This window comes from Neophocaena asiaeorientalis, unplaced genomic scaffold, assembly GCF_003031525.2.
Source record: "Neophocaena asiaeorientalis asiaeorientalis breed wild unplaced genomic scaffold, Neophocaena_asiaeorientalis_V1.1 scaffold142, whole genome shotgun sequence".
NCBI classification, from domain to species: domain Eukaryota; kingdom Metazoa; phylum Chordata; class Mammalia; order Artiodactyla; family Phocoenidae; genus Neophocaena; species Neophocaena asiaeorientalis.
The window spans coordinates 2,110,593-2,129,605 of NW_020174563.1; the positions used below are offsets into that span (position 1 = coordinate 2,110,593).

At 40.9% G+C, this 19,013-nt stretch overlaps 1 protein-coding gene across 3 annotated transcripts in view; it reads right to left on the reverse strand.

Annotated features, from left to right (window-relative positions):
- Window positions 1-19,013, reverse strand: part of LAMA3 (laminin subunit alpha 3) — a 233,798-nt gene that overhangs the window by 28,411 nt on the left and 186,374 nt on the right. For all 3 annotated transcript variants that reach the window (XM_024757935.1, XM_024757934.1, XM_024757936.1), the window contains 14 exons: window positions 17,817-17,933; window positions 16,685-16,839; window positions 16,264-16,405; window positions 15,318-15,420; window positions 13,235-13,351; window positions 12,970-13,149; window positions 12,277-12,419; window positions 7,933-8,103; window positions 6,346-6,497; window positions 6,021-6,183; window positions 5,461-5,594; window positions 4,457-4,601; window positions 2,293-2,412; window positions 1,630-1,763 (listed from right to left, as the gene is read on the reverse strand). In XM_024757935.1, the coding sequence (XP_024613703.1) occupies window positions 1,630-1,763; window positions 2,293-2,412; window positions 4,457-4,601; window positions 5,461-5,594; window positions 6,021-6,183; window positions 6,346-6,497; window positions 7,933-8,103; window positions 12,277-12,419; window positions 12,970-13,149; window positions 13,235-13,351; window positions 15,318-15,420; window positions 16,264-16,405; window positions 16,685-16,839; window positions 17,817-17,933 (1,976 nt within the window). The remainder of the gene's footprint in view (window positions 1-1,629; window positions 1,764-2,292; window positions 2,413-4,456; window positions 4,602-5,460; window positions 5,595-6,020; window positions 6,184-6,345; window positions 6,498-7,932; window positions 8,104-12,276; window positions 12,420-12,969; window positions 13,150-13,234; window positions 13,352-15,317; window positions 15,421-16,263; window positions 16,406-16,684; window positions 16,840-17,816; window positions 17,934-19,013) is intronic.

Here is a 19,013-nt window from a genome sequence, read left to right on the forward strand (position 1 = left end):
CTATACTTGAGGCTCTGCCCTGTTCGCTGTTGTCATCCCAACACCGACCACACTGCCTGACGTCACTAGACACCCAGTGAGCGCTTGTATAATGAACAAATAAATGATAGCCTCAGATGCGTGCCATGGTGCTACCTGAGGTTACTCTATTTATTATACTTAATTGAATAAAACCAAGATTATTGGCCATTCATAACTAGCTATTCACAGTTGAATTGCTATTTAACACTGATAATATTAAATATTAATATCACCTCTTTGGCTTTCAATTTCTTCAGTAAAGTTCAGAGGTTACATACCACCATCTGCACGGTCCCTTCCACTTCAAGGAATCTAGGGAGTAAAGATACTCACTCCCAAACTCTATCAAAGTGCTGAACTCTCTCACCCATATTTCTGTCTTGGGGGGCAACCCCTAACAACTGTAACACAAAGATTAGTGCCTCCATCCTGAGGCTGGACAGCTGCTCAAACATGTAAGGAATTGAGAAGAAAGACCGCCTTTGCACAAGGCCTCATACGTCACACCCAGTGCTCTTCCAACTGACTAATAACAGCAAGAGAGTTAACTTGCCTCAGATCTTGTATAAAAGTAATCATCACCAAACGTTTGGGAGCGCTCTTAGCTTAGTCATGAGGCTGTACCACACACATCATTGCCAGCTATCTAAAAGCCTTTTCTGTAGGATGCACACATATTAATAAAATGTAAAAGTTATTTTTAAGTGTATCCTCAAAGTGGTGTTCGTTTTTCTCATTCAGGTTAGGCTTTACTTCCATTCAAATTAATTTAATTCATTCATGTACTCACTCATCCAAGAAACAGTTAGGCCCCTGGTCCATGTTCAATAAACGTAAGGGGGCAGGTGATACAGATGTGCCTTCCATCCTAGGAGGTACTTCCTGAAGGAGTGGCCCCAGCTTTCAGTGTCCAGGGCCGCCTGTCAGGCCAGGGGCTACCTGCTCTCTCCTCTGTGTCTTCAAGGGCCCCAGGCCACAGCCCCTGTTCTTACTGGCAGCGTTGTCAACACCAAGCCTACTCCTCATGGATTCTCTCCTCCCAGGAATGACAATGGGGGGGGGGTGGCACACAATTCCCCCCCGGCCAGCCTCTTTCAAATGGCCAGTCCGGTTATCCAGTATTCACAGCCTGTTTTACTCTGTTGGCTAACACTGTTAATCCTGAAAAGTTAATTCTTTGTGTTTGCTTTTTGCTAGAATTTAAAAAAGGTAGACCCTACCACTTCCCTGGTGGCGCTGTGGTTAAGAATCCACCTGCCAGTGCGGGGGACTTGGGTTCAAGCCAGGGAAGATCCCACATGCCACAGAGTAACTAAGCCCGTGAGCCACAACTACTGAGCCCACGCACCGCAGCTACTGAAGCCCGTGCACCTAGAGCCTGTGCTCTGCAGCAAGAGAAGCCACCACAATGAGAAGCCTGCGCACCGCAAGGAAGAGTAGCCCCCACTCGCCGCAACTAGAGAAAGCCCGCACGCAGCAACGAAGACCCAACGCAGCCAAAAGTAAATAAATAAAATCTACGTTAAAAAAAAAACGTAGACTAATCAGGAGCAATCATAACTCTGAAAAGAGGTGATCTGCTTCTTTCAAAGAAAAAAATCATCTTACCTTTCCCTGATTGAAATTGGAATTCCTCCCAGATAATATGTGCTGAAATCAAGTATATCACCTTCAATTTTAATGCTTTGAGAGTCCACGTTTATCCGCATAAGTTTTTGGGCTTTTCCAATTTTGATCAGAATCTGAGATAAAGGAGAGATGAATCAGCAAGCAATGAGAAATAAAAGAATCCTATTCACAGTGGTTCAGAGGGATTATGTGTTTGCCTTCCTTCAGGTTCATTTATATACGTGGTATATATACATGGGCTCCGAGCAGTAGCTCATTTGCATAAAATTATTAAAACACTTAAATAGAAATGTGTGCTTTTTTTTTTTTTTTTAAATTTTGTTATTTTTGGCTGTGCCATGCGGCTTGCAGGGTCTTAGTTCTTTGACCAGGGATCAAAACTGTGCTCTCGGCAGTGAAAGCGGAGGGCCCTAACCACTGGACCACCAGGGAATTCCCAAAATGTTTGCATTTGAAATTAATCATGTTTTATCTGTGCCACACAGATATTACATATTTCATGCCCAAAATGTTCAGATTTTAAAAGGACGTGTCTCTCAGTTAATAACTATAAGTTCATCTGGTAATAGAAAAGGGTTCTGAGTACTGACTTAAGGACTGAGAACATTTAACAATTCAAATAAACAGACTCGAAGGATATACCAAATGATCTTTCCCGTCGTTTATGATGCCTCTAATTCCTTTTTCTTTTGGTTGCTCTGAATTCAGTTTGTATCGCACCATGAGACTGCCATCTTCTATATTTAGAGATATGAAGCGGTCCTAGAGCACGGAAACAATGTAGATTACCATGAGACTCGGGAAGAGCTAGAACGCTGGAACCAGGGATGCTCTCAAATTCCAGACTGCTCTCAGCTTCAGCTGCCTCTTTAGTCCAAAGGAACAATAGTGCTGTAATATCCAACTCCGAGGATGGGTATGACGGGTAAATCTTGCAAATCATGTTACGCATCATATACAGTGGTTGGCACACAGGAAGGAAACAATAAATGCTAGCTATTGTCACAATTTTGTTTTATAACAATCTATAACCAGCATGTAAAAATGGAAACTGAAAAGCTACAGATCATTAATATCATTTGAAAATATGACTGCTACCTGTCGGAGAGAGATAGGGTCTTCCTCAAACTCCAAACATTTTCCACCATGTGTTTTCTGACATATTCCTATGTCTCCTCTAGCTTTCACTTAAGTGTTGCTTGGGGACCCCAAATAGGGCCTCTTCCCTGCCACTACTCTCTTTGCCTTGGCAATCACAGTCACTTCTGTGGTTCCAATTCAGGTGTGCCCATGAGCCCAAATATTTTTCTCCAGCCTAGACCTGTCTTTTCAGGGCCAGGTCTGTACATCTGATTGCCTAATTGCTATTGCTTGCATGCCTCACAGATATCTCAAATTCAGAATATCTCTAACAGAACTTAGGTTCTACATGACTCCCAAGTCTGTCTCTCTGCCCTTCACCCTGTTCTCTTCTTTCTCTCTCTCTCGTTACTAATCACCTTGCTGAGCCAGCCACAAACCTACTAGGGGTCATAATTGCATCCCCATCATGGTGTAAGGCACATACTTGAGCCAACCATTTCCTTAGTGGAAGGGTAAGCTGAAGAATGTCTGGTATAGGACTTGAAAGTTGGCTCTTACACAGTTTCCTGATGAAACTCTCTTTGAAGTCTACTTCCAGAGTCCTTACCTAAAAGGAAAATCAGTCCTTATCTGGATCCTAAACCTTGCTCTTAGAAGCCAGTGAGGGTTCATCACACCCATAAATAATAGAATTGCATCCTACTTAACAGCAGCACTGGAGATAATTTTCTCTTATCTGGTTACTAATGGCATTTCATAAGTTTTCTTCTACTATAAGTAGTATTTCTTGTTCTTAGTCTCCCAGAACTTCGAAATGTAATACAAAGAAGACCTTGTTCTGGAAAACAACTGCCTTGCTCTGAAGATGCTGTGTGACTGCTCAGCTCTCTGCATTCTTCCGGCAGGTCAGGACCTCCCCAAACCATCAGAACTGGTTCAGCCTTGGAATCTCCTGAGGAGTCCAGACCAACCCCAGAGAGGAGAGTTGGACCAGGTCTGTGTCACTACCCTGCAGACAGAAGGGTCTGGTAAAATCCCAAGCTCCATATCAATCCTGCATTCTCAGACGGGAGATCCCACGGGCTGATCCACATTTCTCCACAAATACTACCTACGCAGCAGCTACAGAAGCACTCTGCTCTCGGGAGAGGTTAAGTCCAGCACCATCTACCAGCAGATGGCGCTGACGATCACTCATAGATGGTCACTTTTGGTCTTTCCTAAACTAGGAGACTTAAGTATGGCCTCTAGGAACCTTAGCTGCTTGAAAACAGAGAAGCTTCCTAGACCTGGCAAGTCAAGGGTCAGACAGAGACAAAATCCCATACAGCCTGGAAACAGTCCGACCAAGAACCAAACAGCAGGAGGTCAAACAGTCTTTCAGAGACCCCAGGAGGTCTTTTTACGTTTTTTAGGCAGAAAATAAGTAGATTACTAGGCAGATAGTAGTTTTCAAAGAATAAAACTGACAACACAAAAGAATGGGAAAGGGGCAATTTCTCCCACATTTTGGTGGCATCTTCTCAAGTTACGGATTACTTGCCTTACTAAAACACACACTCGCACAGGCAAAGAAAGTAGAATTGGGCCAAGGGAAAGAATGCAGCTAACATTCACACATTGTTTTTCAGATCCGTTGGTTGTTTGTAATAACCCAGTTACCCCCAAATTGCTCAAATGAATGGACATATTTGGTAGTATCTGGATGCTTGTTATAGATTACCTGGTTTTCTGCAAAGAACAGCAAACCTCTATCCACGGTGGTCTGAATTGTCTGTCCAAAGGTTGGGAAGGGAGCATTTGGTTGAGTTGGAACTCGAGCATAGCCTGTACCTTCAAAATAATTTTTGTCTGATTCTTCCTTTCTCCTGTGAACACCAATCATGGTAAGTTAGAACACAGCAGCAAAGGACTGCCAGGAAAGTGTTCTTATTAATACGAGAGGAAAAAGGGAGCAAAGCCCATGCAATCGAGTTGTCATGATTTTGTTAAAGAAGAAGAAACATCTTTTTAAAAAAATTTTTGTTGGAGTATAGTTGCTTTATAATGTTGTGTTAGTTTCTACTGTACAGCAAAGTGAATCAGCTATACATATACATATATTCCCTCTTTTTTGGATTTCCTTCCCATTTAGGTCACCACAGCCCACTATTTCTCCTGGATGTGCCCTTACACTCTATGATGATCAAACCCTAGCTCAACCCTAGGGATACTATTCAGGATTCCCTTTTGAAAATGTCTACTTAGGAAGATGTGGCCCAGCAGCTGAAGATCTTGCAATATAAGAAATTATTAACTTGAAATATAATTTTGTTCTGAGTAGTAAATACTCAGTCTGTCTCGTATTAGAATCTTCCAAATCTTTTAAACTATAGGGTAGGTCAGGAGCTCAAGGCAGCAACTTTCAAATAGGTTCATATGCCAAAGTCATGGTGTACTTTATGGACCACGATTTTTTTTTTGACGTTTACAGTAAATAAATAGTCTGTGCCTAAATCAGGTACCAACTAATGCTGAATATTTTGTGGTAGGAGGCACCAAAAATTGAAGAAAGATTTATTTTTTCAAAATTGAGAAAATTCTATAATCTAATATTTTATACAAATAAGGAAAAGACTTTTTCTTATTTAATTTACATTCCTTAAATAACAATTACACACATTTTATGTAATATAACTGCAAGCTACCGAAATCACAAAGAGACACCAGCTTATAGGTTTTATTTACCTTCTACAAGGCTCCACTTTTGTCGTGTTGAGATTGAAAGTCTTTTTGAAGTTGTACAAGCTCAGAACATTTTCATTGAGGTCATCTAATTCAATACAACCTTTGTATGGAGGGAATCTCAGTCTACTAGGAAGCTAAAAAAAACAAAACCAAAAAATCTTCCACTAATTGAACAAAGGACAATGAACAGGCTGACCAGGAAACAGTATAACTCTATCACTTTTAACCATCAACATAACATAGCGGGTAAGCATGTTGACCCTAGAGCCAGATACTCTGGCTTTGCTATTTTCTAGCTGTCTGATCTTGGGCAGGTTATTCAACCTCTCTGTTTCAGTTTCCTCATCTGTGAAATAGGAAAGATAGTGATGCTTGTTTAAATTAATATACTTAAGCCTAGATCACTGCACATAAAAGAACTCAATGAGTGTTAGCCATTGTCACTGGATATCCTGTAAGAATACATAGTTAAATCCACTTTGTATATAACTGATTAAAACATCATTATGCCAAATTAAATTTTAAATATTTTCATTCCGTGAAAAAACATTCACACTTACTCTAAAATCAGACGGGTAACCTCCAACATAAAATACAACATTTTCAGGGTCCAAATCAAGGAGCGTGTTGCTATCCCCACTATCCATGTCATGGAATTGAGGTGTTTCTGGCTTACTGGATGTGGCTTTTCGGGTGTAATTAAGCCTTGCAAACTGATAAATTCTGTTTAAAAATAAATTAGATAATAAAGTTATATAAAAATTTATGAGAAGATGAAAGAAATCAAAGCCAAAATACTAAAAATGGGGTTCAGAAATGCATACAATGAAAGTTTGGCGAGTGTAGGTCAGATTAACAAAGAGCAGTAACCAATCAGACTCGCACCTCTGGAATTTCACCCGGTCCATAACTGCCTCCTGAGTTTCGCTCCTGGTCAGGGTCTGGCCCACTTGGAGTTCAGCCTCGCGTCCTCCCAGGTTGTAGACACTCGTGAGCTGGCCATCTACGACTGCCATGCCTATGTAGTCCCTGGAGGCCTGGAGACAAAAAGGCCACCTCAGAGCACTTCACATACTGAATTCTCTCAACTTCCCATCCCAAGAGAGCGCATTTCTAATAACTAACAGCTTTCATTCAGTTCATCCTGGGCAGACAGAATGCATGAGGTGCACCCTGGTATAAGATAATACAGACAGCACAGTTAATTGACAATGTCTGCGCTGTTTTTGCTCTCATTATCATGAGGGCACTGATTTATCCACTCCTCCATTCTCTCAATCTGCAAATATTTGCCAAGCACCTGACATAAAGATGAACCATATACGGGTTCAGGCCTCCATTCCATTTTGTTCTGGTAAGGGAGATAAACCATGTACGTTATTCCAGCCCCATACAAGGTCCCCTCAACACTCTGGGCATGCCTGTTCACCCTGTGTTATCACGGTCAGCGACGTATGTACCTTACTTCCCTGTTAGAATGTGAGCACCTTAGGTAAAAACAAATTTTTGAAAACTGTGGTAAAATATATAACAACATGAAATTTACCATTTTAACCTGTTTTAAGTGTACATTAAGTACATTCAGGAAACAAATTTTTGTTTATCATAAATACAGGGTATGGTACCTAGTAGGTATATGGTATACATTTGCTGAGGGAGCAGTCATGTGCATTTTGCCATAATACAAAGCAAAAAGTCATGTCATAAGAAAGTTACAAATAAAGTCCCAATACCTTGAAGCATGAATGGGTGACCAGTAATAGTGCTGATTTTAGGAATCCTTAAATACGAAGTCCACAGTGACAGCCAACCATTTCCTAATTGCCCAGAATTTCTGAGAACCATGTTTCAGGAATTTCTTTTCCAATCATGTAGAATAACCTAGTCAGTGATTACCTTTTCCTCTGACACTTAGGTAGAATAGATGTATTTTAAGAGGAGGGATTAAAAGCTAAAATAAACTATTTGAAATGCCTGTAACAGTGGTGGTTTAAAGAATTTAGAATTATAGAGATGGGGCAACTGTATTTCTTACTAATGCGGCAGGAGAGGCTGCATTTCACTCTAGGCCTCATTCACAGATGGTCACCACCCCAGACACGTGGAAGGGTCTGCGGCTGGGCGCCCTGAGAAGAGGACAGAGTCCAGCACTATGAGGAAGAACTACTCTGATCTCCATGAAGCCTTGGTACTGCAGCCCTGGCTGTAAGGGGAGGGGTGCTGATCTTCAACCCCAGATGTGGACGTGCTCACGTGTACATACATGTGTGCCCACATGCCGGGCCCATCAGGCCAGGCCTCTCGATCCCCCAGCCAAGGACAATCGGTAATTGACGGGAGATCCCCCTGTGGAGCCATCAGAGGCGACGGCATTTCCTCCTGCTGCGTCAATGGCAGTGACACAGTCGTGTCACGCATCTCAAAAACCATATTCTGTTTTAAAAACAAGAGGAACGTCAAAGCAATACTTACATCTTTATTTCCGAGGTACATCACAAACATATTCTCGGTCCCCCCACTTTCTGTTGATTCAGGTCTTTGGAGAAACAAAGAAAGAGATGTGTATCCTTTCAAATCCTCCAGGTCATTTGGCAGCCGCACTTCCACTCCAGATTTACCGTTGAACCTCATGGGGATGGCGACCTGCGAGGGACAAGATCCAGGGTGTTAGCTGTTCCAGATGAGGAAGGTGAGGGTGCTCAAGGTGGTGGCTTGTGAGTAGCTGCTCCCAAGTTATTATGATAGGGAGCAAAGGAGTGTGGATGCCTCCTAGGCCTGGAGTCTACACTCAGCTGCATGGGGAATAAAGCATTTGTGTTCTTCCTGCCTCAGCCGAGGGGCTTTGGGAAGCGCGTTTAGTCCTCTGTGCCAGCAACAGTAATCATCATAAATTATTACTATTATTGTCACTATGATGGCTATAATATCCATTTGTATTAACCCCACTGTTAAAATATTTCTATCATAGTAATAATATATTAATATACAGAATAATATGGGCTTTAGATAATATATTATTATAATATAGGGTATTGTATTTATAGGGTTATAATACATACTAATAGGGTTAATACAATATTAAAATCCTATTATTAATATTATTATATATTATAGTATAATATAAAACTACATTATATGCAAAATATTATTAATAAGGTTATATTATTATATTAGCCTTACTAATAGGTATTATAGCCCTATTAATATATAAGATGAATATTATATAAATATAATAATTATTATTACTATTCCAAGCCTAGAAGGTTTTTGTGCAAATGAGCTAACATATATGGAAGCACTTAGCATGATACCTGGCATACAGTAGATGTACAATACATCAAAAATATTTTTTTTAAAACAGAACTCTTTAAGGAATCTTTTGCCATTAACATATTACCTGTTATATCTGCATTTATTACAGGCATTCAGTCCTTAAAAATATGTGCATCAGGGTTCTCTAGAATATGTGTCTTAAACTCAGGGTGAAAGACTACTTTTTTCCCTTGACTCTTCCCTGGATCAATACTTTTATAAAATATATGAGAAATTAAATTACTAAAAAATGAAATAAAGGAGGTATGCAAAATACACATCCACTGATCCCATGCTTGGATGTTGAAGCAATTCAAATTATTGAAAGTTTCTAAACATTTACTCTCAATTTTGTACTTATATATAACGGAGCAGTAATTCAAGTTCTCTGACTAGCTCTGGTCTTTGGACCCCCTTGGGTAGCTCTGCATTAAAAACACAGAAAATAAATATTCTCTAACGATCTAAAGAATAACTCTAGGAATGATACTTACACCAACTCTACATTTTATCTCCCAAGCATTTAAGTACTTATGGAGGACCTTGTATATGCAAGGCATCAGGCAGGGGGGCTTAGTGATGCATGAGCTGTAGTCTCTCCAAGGTGCCCACGACCGATGGAGCTCCCCTCCCCTACACTCACAGGCTCATTTTATGCCCTTCTCTTCTACTAGCCCTCTACCCTCCATATACCCCACACATCCTGAGTCTATCCATGCCCTTCTCCCTTTTGTCACCTGGAAAACTACTCATTAAAATTTTTTTTTAATTAAGAAAACATTTTATGGACAAGCCTCTTAGACAGCCTCATCCACCAGAGGGCAGACAGCAGAAGCAAGAAGAACTACAATCCTGCAGCCTGTGGAGCAAAAACCACATTCACAGAAAGATAGACAAGATGAAAAGGCAGAGGGCTATATACCAGATGAAGGAACAAGATAAAACCCCAGAATAACAACTAAATGAAGTGGAGACAGGCAACCTTCCAGAAAAAGAATTCAGAATAATGACAGTGAAGATGATCCAGGACCTCAGAAAAACAATGCAGGCAAAGATCGAGAAGATGCAAGAAATGTTTAACAAAGACCTGGAAGAATTAAAGAATAAATACCTAGAAGAATTAAAGAACAAACAAACAGAGATGAACAATACAATCACTGAAATGAAAAATACACTAGAAGGAATCAATAGCAGAATAACTGAGGCAGAAGAACGGATAAGTGACCTGGAAGACAGAATGGTGAAATTCACTGCCACGGAACAGAATAAAGAAAAAAGAATAAAAAGAAATGAAGACAGCCTAAGAGACTTCTGGGACAACATTAAATGCAACAACATTTGCATTATAGGGGTCCCAGAAGGAGAAGAGAGAGAGAAAGGACCCAAGAAAATATTTGAAGAGATTATAATTGAAAACTTCCCTAACATGGGCAAGGGAATAGCCACCCAAGTCCAGGACGTGCAGAGAGTCCCATGCAGGATAAACCCAAGGAGAAACATGCTGAGACATATAATAATCAAACTGACAAAAATTAAAGAGAAAGAAAAATTATTGAAAGCAACAAGGGAAAAATGACAAATAACATACAAGGGAATTCCCATAAGCTTAACAGCTGACTTCTCAGCAGAAACTCTACAAGCCAGAAGGGAGTGGCATGATATATTTAAAGTGATGAAAGGGAAGAACCTACAACCAAGATTACTCTACCCAGCAAGGATCTCATTCAGATTCGACAGAGAAATCAAAAGCTTTACAGACAAGCAAAAGCTAAGAGAATTCAGCACCACAATGTAGAGAACAAATGTATGGACACCAAGGGGAGAAAGTGGTGGGGGGAGGTGGGGGGGCTGATGAATTGGGAGATTAGGATTGACATATATAGACTAATATGTATTAAATTGATAACTAATTAGAACCTGCTGTATAAAAAAATAAAATAAAATTCAAAAAAAATTTTATGAACACAAAAAAAGAGACTACACCTGCATATGCACGACCTTCTTAAGAAATTAAGCATTACTGCTATGACTGAATCCCATCATGTATCCCACCCTGTTCCCAGTCTGCTCTCCCTTCTCAGAGGTCACCACTACGCTGGATTTGGATTCCCACGCCCAGCTTCTCACGTGTGTTTTAATATTTTTACTAAATATCATTTATCTATAAACTGTAACTAGTCTTATTTTCGTAAGTGACAGAGCAGAGATCAAAACAAGGTAGTCTGCCTCGGTTAACCAGTTCTAAGCCACTGTGCTATTTATACACTTCAAATTATGTTCAGTAAATTAGTGAACGAACATAGAAGGGCAAAAGCTAGAAACACGCTTTTTCATTTGCTTTTTATAAGATGTGTATAGCTATGAAGAGGGTAGTTTCTGCCAAACTGTGCCTTAGGCTCTTTGTTTTTCTGCTAAAAATTTTGTGTTGGGAGTCATTCTCTTTCCTAAAAGAAAAGGCAGCTTTTGAGGCTCAAAAGACGTAATATTGAGCCTGGAAATCAACCATGGTGCCTCCAGGGCAGTGATATTCTGACTTGGCTTTCCAACTCTCTATCTCCAAATATCTCATAGGGAGGTGGCTGAAAAATACAAGATATTTCATTTACATTATTTTAGGATAAAACAAATTGTGAGGGAGAAGCGTAAGGAATTCAAGTAAATAATGTCAGATTAAAATTAGAAAGGCTGATGGAATTTTCCAATGAAGGAAAATTGCTGTAATCTCCTATTCAGAACACTGCTCATGTTGGTAGGAACCATTCCTCCATCCTCAATAAAAGTGGATTCTACAACTTCCAAGTTAAAATGAGAAGGTAGGTCTTGTTCAGTATCATATCTGCACGTTCCAATCACAGAACCCTTACTCGAACTTGCAATAACACTTTACCAACTGGAGCCTGGAGGAGAATCCTGCTTCCTGTCTGCATGAGTCAGTGAGAAGGAAACTGCTCCAGGTCCTTGATGTACTAGACCATCTGAGGGATGAAGATGACGTGTACTTTTGAAGGATGACAGGAGGAAATGAACTTGTACATTGGGCGCAACCAAAGAATTATGGCAAGAAAGACAACCAGGGGACTTGGGCGCAGTGGTTGAGAATCTGCCTGCCAATGGAGGGGACACAGGTTCGATTCCTGGTCCAGGAAGGAAGATCTCACATGCTGCAGAGCAACTAAGCCCACAACTACGGAGCATGTGCTCTAGAGCCGGTGAGCCGCAACTACCGAGCCCATGCACCACAGCTACTGAAGCCTGCGCGCCTAGAGTCCATGCTCCGCTACGAGAGAAGCCACCACAATGAGAAGCTCACGCACCGCAACAAAGAGTGGCCCCCGCTCGCCTCAACTAGAGAAAGCTTGCGCACAGCAACAAAGACGCAACGCAGCCAAAATATAAATAAAGACAACCAGTTCTTGAGTACATAGGTACCTTTCCTTTCCTAATGAATGGAGTAACTTATCAAAGAATGAGCCTTGGTGCCTGGCAATGTGGGGACACACCCACCTTATTCGCAGCATCTCTGGCCTGCTGAATTAGCTCCCGTATGCGGTCCATGTTGTCAGAGATGTTGCCCAGTGGCAACAGCTGTTGGTTGATACTTTCAATCTTGCTCAAAAGATCAGGCAGTTTGTTGGTTAATTTCTTTACTGTTGGTGAGATTACAAAACAGACATTTATCACTGTGAGTTGAGAAAAGGTTAAATACAGATGTTCTCATTGATAGTACTTGTCAAGTGGTATGTCTGGGTCCCAAACGTTGGACAGGATGACTCAGAATCAGGTAATACAGTTTCTGTATTATAGAAATATATATTATACATATTTCTATATAAATACATCATGGATCTTATTCTGCAATCTAAATATCAAATTATCTTTCTTGACCACTATAAAAAAATAAATCTTTGCTTTTTGATCTTTAATATTAATAATAATTCAATTCCTCATGGTTCAGGGACCTATATCTCCACTCTATAAAAGGGAAAATCAATAGCAATGTTCATGGATTTTTTTCAAAAATCCTACTTGGTCCTTTTAACTAACAGAATAGCCATACTCTTTGAATGGATTATGTGAAGTTGTTTTTAATATTTTAATTTCTAAGATCAGACTTTACCGGGGAAAAATTAAAACTGACCAAAGCACATACTGATGGAGAAAATGGATAATATGTCCTGGGCAGAGAATGCCTGCTACCTGAATTATCTGCATCGGTGAGAGCCTTGTTGAAGTCTTCACTCCCGGTGCTCCCATAGGTATCCTTAATTCTTTCCACGTCTGTCTGAATGGGGTTGAGCCCATTTAGAACATCATTTGTGATGTCGTTGGCATTTCTGACCATGCTCTTTGCACTATTGATTATACCATCGATGTCATCTAATGCACACACAAACAGGGAGGGGTAAGTATCTAAAATGTTTGACAAAAGAAGCCAAGTCCAGTGGGTTAGGGAGCTGCTGACCTCTCTGTATCCCACGAAGATCATCGCGGATGGTCGTGAGATTGGTGTCTACCAGTCCTTTCTGAACGGTCATAATTTTCAGAGTTTGCTGCAGGTTGTTGAGAGCCGGACTGATTTCTAAAATAAAATAAAGCAGCAAGAGGCAATTACCCTAAAGATCTTGATCCTCCGTGGGTATTGGTGACCCCTGAAGTAGCCACGGTCTGCACAGCACTGAGCAGACCTGCATCTTAGCAGTCATCCCCGAGATGCCCACTGCATGCACCTAGACCCACAGGTCCTCCAGTTACAGAGGCCAGGAGCATATAGAGCCTGTGTTACCAGGCTCCTTGGAAATGCACATGAGGAAAGGGAGAGGCGTAATAACTCAGAGGGAGGCTTAACTTCCACTCTGCTCAGGGTGAAAGTCTCTGCTTAGCAAAGAAAAGGGATGTGTCTGTCTTGTTCGCTGCTGTGTCCCAGCACATAGTGCCATGTCTGGCACTCACTGGGGCTTAATATTAGTATGTATTTATGGAACAAACGACTGAATGAACAAATGAATGAATAATGCATAAGGGATGCCCCTTCAGTCAAAAGTACAGTAAAGGAGTGTTGTTAAGAGAGCCTCACTGAAGCAAACTCACACACACAGTAGGCATTGTTTCTGCTCATTTCCAAACAAATTTAAGGACTTTTAGTGAAAGGAACAGAGTTCATAGACATTCCTAGCTGATAATATTGCCACTTTGGGGTCATGGAAAATGACCAGTGAATGCTTTAAGATCAAGTTGACGATATATGGCTTAAACTGTGATTCCAGGACTGGTTTAAATAACAATGTAGTTAGTATCCTAATCCTTTTGTTTTTAAGTTCATATGCATGCATGCATGCATTCATGCATTCATTCATTCATTAATTGGCTGCATTGGGACTTTGTTGCTGCGTGCCGGCTTTCTCTAGTTGCAGCGAGGGAGGCTACTCTTCGTTGCGGTGAGCGGTCTTCTCACTGCAGTGGCTTCTCTTGTTGTGAAGCACGGGCTCTAGGCACGCAGGCTTCAGTAGTTGTGGCATGCGGGCTCAGTAGTTGTGGCTCATGGGCTCTAGAGCACAGGCTCAGTAGTTGTGGCACACGGGCTTAGTTGCTCCGCAGCATGTGTGATCTTCCCGGACCAGGGCTCAAACCCACGTCCCCTGCATTGGCAGGCAGATTCTCAACCACTGGGCCGCCAGGCAAGTCCTGTATCCTAATCCTTTTAAAAACACATATCTTCACCTCTTAGCTCAAATTTTATAAAGAGAGCAGACGTCATACCAGGAAATTTTAATTTTTGAAATTTGCTAGGCAAATGACTATTGTTTTGTATTTTCTTTTTCCTGTTTTCACATTTATTTTTCATTTTCATTTTTAAAAATGAAAAAAGATAAATAAATAAATATATTTATTTACTGGTAGAAGGCATCTAACTGCTTTGAAAGGATTAAGAAGGTAAGTGAGGGCTATGAGCTTGGATGGCTGCTCAGCTATGAATGACCACAGGAGACCAGAGAAAATCAAGACACAGCATTTTCTGAACACAGGAATTTGGTGAGATCGAGATGGTTTAATTATTTTTTAAAAAAATCAAATTAAATAAGTAGAAAAAGTTCAAAGACAAAAATTTAAAAATCTTCATGCTCCATAGTGGTAGTGATTTTTGGTACTTTCAGTTGCTAAGATTTTAGGGCTTAAGAAATTTTGAAGCAGTTGCTCTAATGACCTGAAGCTAATTACCTGGGCCTTAAGTAAGAAAGCAGCACCGTACATACCTCAATGCTATGTGGGTCCACACGGGATTAAACTAAGAATCCCCTCCCCCAAACCCAAGGCCAGGCCGAAACAGGCCTATCAGCCTCAAGATTTACTTAGATTTATGAGGTTCTAGTTAATTTGGTGTATGTTAGAACATTGGGTAGACACATCCCAGCTATGAGTTTCCAAAGTATCATTTGCATGGACACTGAGATTCAAGAAGTGCGTTTGCTTCTAGGGCTGCCTCTCCTGGTCTCATAGGTTGTTTCCAAGTCTTTGACTATCCCAGCCTCCACCCTAACCCTCAGTACCTTGCTGTAGCTTCTTCTGGGTTATCTTGGCTTCATTTAACAGTTTATCGCTGTTGGAACTCAGGGTTTTAGCTTTTCTTGGAACATCTTCCTTTATCACTGTCTGAAAGCAAAGTGTTTATCAGCTTTAAATGTTATACACCTTAGGAAATATAGTGTAAGAGTTTTCATCCTACCCCAAAGCCCTTATCTTTAATCTTCAAAGAATGAGGTTAGAAGGTAAGGAGGAGGTTTAAAAAGACTGTTCCTTAAAAGATACAGTCAGGGCTCTAAGAAGACGTCTGTGGCTTAGGGAGGCGGACCCATCTCTGCTGATATAATGACAAATTGTGTGACACCTTCTCATTTTCTCACTGTCGCTTGTACAATACCCTCTGCAATAATGGAGGACAGAGTTAAAATGTTTTTAGGCTTTTAATCTTCGGGAGATAAAAATCTTCAACCTTCTGAGGTCTGTCCCCTAATTCTCTCATAATTAATAATTTGTTCTTTATTTTTAGACATAGGAATATTATATGATGCATGTAAGATACCACAGGACTCCACAGACATGCCCAGGTGTAAGACAAATGACAGGAAATAAATGGTTATAAAATTGTGTACAAAAATTTCTCTTCTTTGGTAAATGTTAATGCTCAATACTCAGTCACAGCATAAAAACATACCTGGTAAGAAGCAGGGTATAATACTTTCATGGTTCAAAATCAATAATCAGTGTGATTTCTATCTGGTTTTACAAATGATTTTTAAAAGTGGGCTACATTTATCAAACAGCCAAGTATATACAGAAATGACTTATATCTAGAGCAAGTTCGAGTCTATTCTATATAACAAATTCTGGTCTAAAATAATGCTTTTTTCTATTCTTTGGTGCATGCAGAAAGAAGATAGGAAAATGAGTCGTCTCCAGAGTGCCTGGAGCAAAGGTACCAGTGCAGGTGCTCACCTGGAGGGCAGCCTCAGACGCGCTGGTGGCCTTGTCCGCTGCATCCTCGGCTGCTTTGATGGCATTGAGGATGTTCTCATAGGCGGTGGCAGCGTCCACGGCACAGCGTACCAGCTCATCCCCACTGGTGTTCCTCTTGATCCTAGAAAATGGCACAGGAGAGGGCTCCAGCGGCCCCCCTGCCTGCAGCTGAGCCCCCTAACCTCCCGATTCATTTGACAGATGGAGACTTGGGGCTGCAAGCTCTGCAGCTCTGCCCCAAAGATGCAGCTGGGAATCAGGCCCCTGCGGCTGGTCGGGTTCGGACCTGGGCCCTGGGTGCCGCCCTCCACCCTGGTCTGGAGACCCCACTCCCCCTGAGAGACCTTCCCACCAGGCTCCAGCGGCCCCTGCAGTTAGACCCGTCAGGTCAGCCACTCACTCCTCCAGCTGCCTTGCCAGCTCCTGTAAAGACTGCGCATGCTTCTCTGCCTCCCCCACCAGGGATGCTTTACTGGACGATTTGGAAAGTTCTCTCACTTTGTCACTTAGTTCGTGTCTTGCTTCATTTAAGGTGACAGCTAGTTTTTCATATTCCTATATTTTCCAAGTAAACAAGAGGTAGTGTCAACTTAAGCAAAGCACGTATATGCCATTTTCTTGACCTCTGTCGTAAATGACGTTTCCAGGAAGCAACAATGAGAAACTGTTTTCCGAGCCTGCTCAGCACACCAATTATTCCTTGGTTACTTGAGATACTGACACTGATAACATTCTCCCAAGTTTTACCACCACTTTGAACATTTTCCATATGGTGGGTACCCGCTTTGATAGATTTTATAAAAGCTCATTATTATCATTAGTGTATAGTTGTACTAAACCAAAATACCTTTTTTCTGATTTAGAAATAGCGATAATAAAAGATATTTTCAAAATGACCAATGGGCTGCTAAGAAATGTTGTCCATCTTTTGCCAGTCCTAAATGTCTTCTGTTAATAATGTATGCCTGATATTTTATTTTTTAATTGTTTTTCAGCTTTACTGAGGTATAATTGACACACGATTGTAAGGTATTTAAAGTGCACGAAGTGATGATTTGACATACGCATACATTGTGAAAGGATTCCCCCACTGAGTTAACACATCAATCAGCTCATATTTTATCCTCTTAACTTTTTTGGGAGTGGGGGTGAGAACATTTAAATTCTCTTTTAGCGAATTTCAATTATACAATGTATAGTGTTATTAACTAGTCATATTGCTTTACATTAGATCCTCAGACCTTATTCAGCTTAGAGATGAAAATGAGATTTTAAAAATAGCACCACATTTTTTTTTGTTATTACAAAAGTAACATTCACTCACTGCAGGCAAATTAGATAATAGAGATAGATACAGAGAAGATACATCATTCACCCCTCCCCCAAGGGACAACCACTCTTAACCATCTGGTATATTTTCTTCCACCTAAAAGACATATATTGGAGAAAAAATTGGTTAGCCGATCTCATAGTTTCCTCGAAACATAATTTAAATGCTTTTTGATTTTCCAGAGAACAAGTTTTGCCTCTACCTCATGGCTTTTACTCATCAGCTCCAAGGCAACATTAGTTTGCAGTAAGGAAGAGTCTGCAGTGGCTAGATGCTTGGTGAAATCACTCTGGAGGGAATTCATTTCTTTAACTTGTCTCTGGAGAGAATAAAAAGAATGCCTGTGAGCTTCATAATATATCGTCAGAAGGCACAGGCATATTTGTTGGACAACAGCATAGAAGTAGTTTCAGAGTCAGAATGTCTGCTTGCACTTAAAGGTCATCTAGGAAACTCCAAAGCCATGAGACATCAGCTCAATTTGTTGTGTAGGTGTGTTGTCATAGTTTCCACAGACAACATGCCAATGAAACAATCGCTGTCACACTGGAGAAGGTTTCTACACTGGGCTCAACCAGGCCCATGAGGTGGATATATAATTAAGCTCTGGCTAGTGGATCAGAACGAGGGATTTTAACTAAGGGAATCAGCACCAACCATCAGCACACTCTACATGCTGGTCCCAGCGAAGATGTTGGGACACTTCAATAAGGAAACACACAGGACTTTAGGATGCCAGGGTGGAGGCTGCCCGAGTTCAGGGACCCATAAAATTGGACCCTGCTCCCTTCCCCTTGGCAAAATCAGTGACTTCCAACAGAGGTGTTACTACCTGAAGAGGCTTTGGGAGCTAACCCTATTACCATCAGTGAAGATGTTAGTCATTGTCTTTTACGAAATTCTTGCGTTATTTTTTTGGGGGGAGGGTGTTCAGTCCTATGTTATTCCACTTTGATCTTACTGTCATTTCATAGCCCCTCACACTTTTGTTGTTGTTTTAGCCTACAGTGTCCACCATTGACATACACACTATAGAATTCGAGCTTTAACTCCTCATTGCAACTCCTGCATGTGGCCTGTATTTTGACTTATTTCCTATAAAGCAAGTAATGGCTTAAAATGCCTTTGCTGGTGATTCTGATAATGATGTTTACATATATGACACAAAAAGTCAGTTATTTAGAGCATACATTGTACACTTTGAATTAATTATAACAATATTAATTTCTCACCTATTTGGCAACATTATTGGTCCAGCACTCTATCAGCCAGGGGTGGGGGTGAAGCGATTTGCTCTGCTTTCTCTGTGGTTTAAGTTCAGAAACTTTTCTGGCCGCTGAGGAGTAGCAACTACTTTGATTTTGCATTTAATGCCTCGCGCCTATTTGATTAGGGCTTC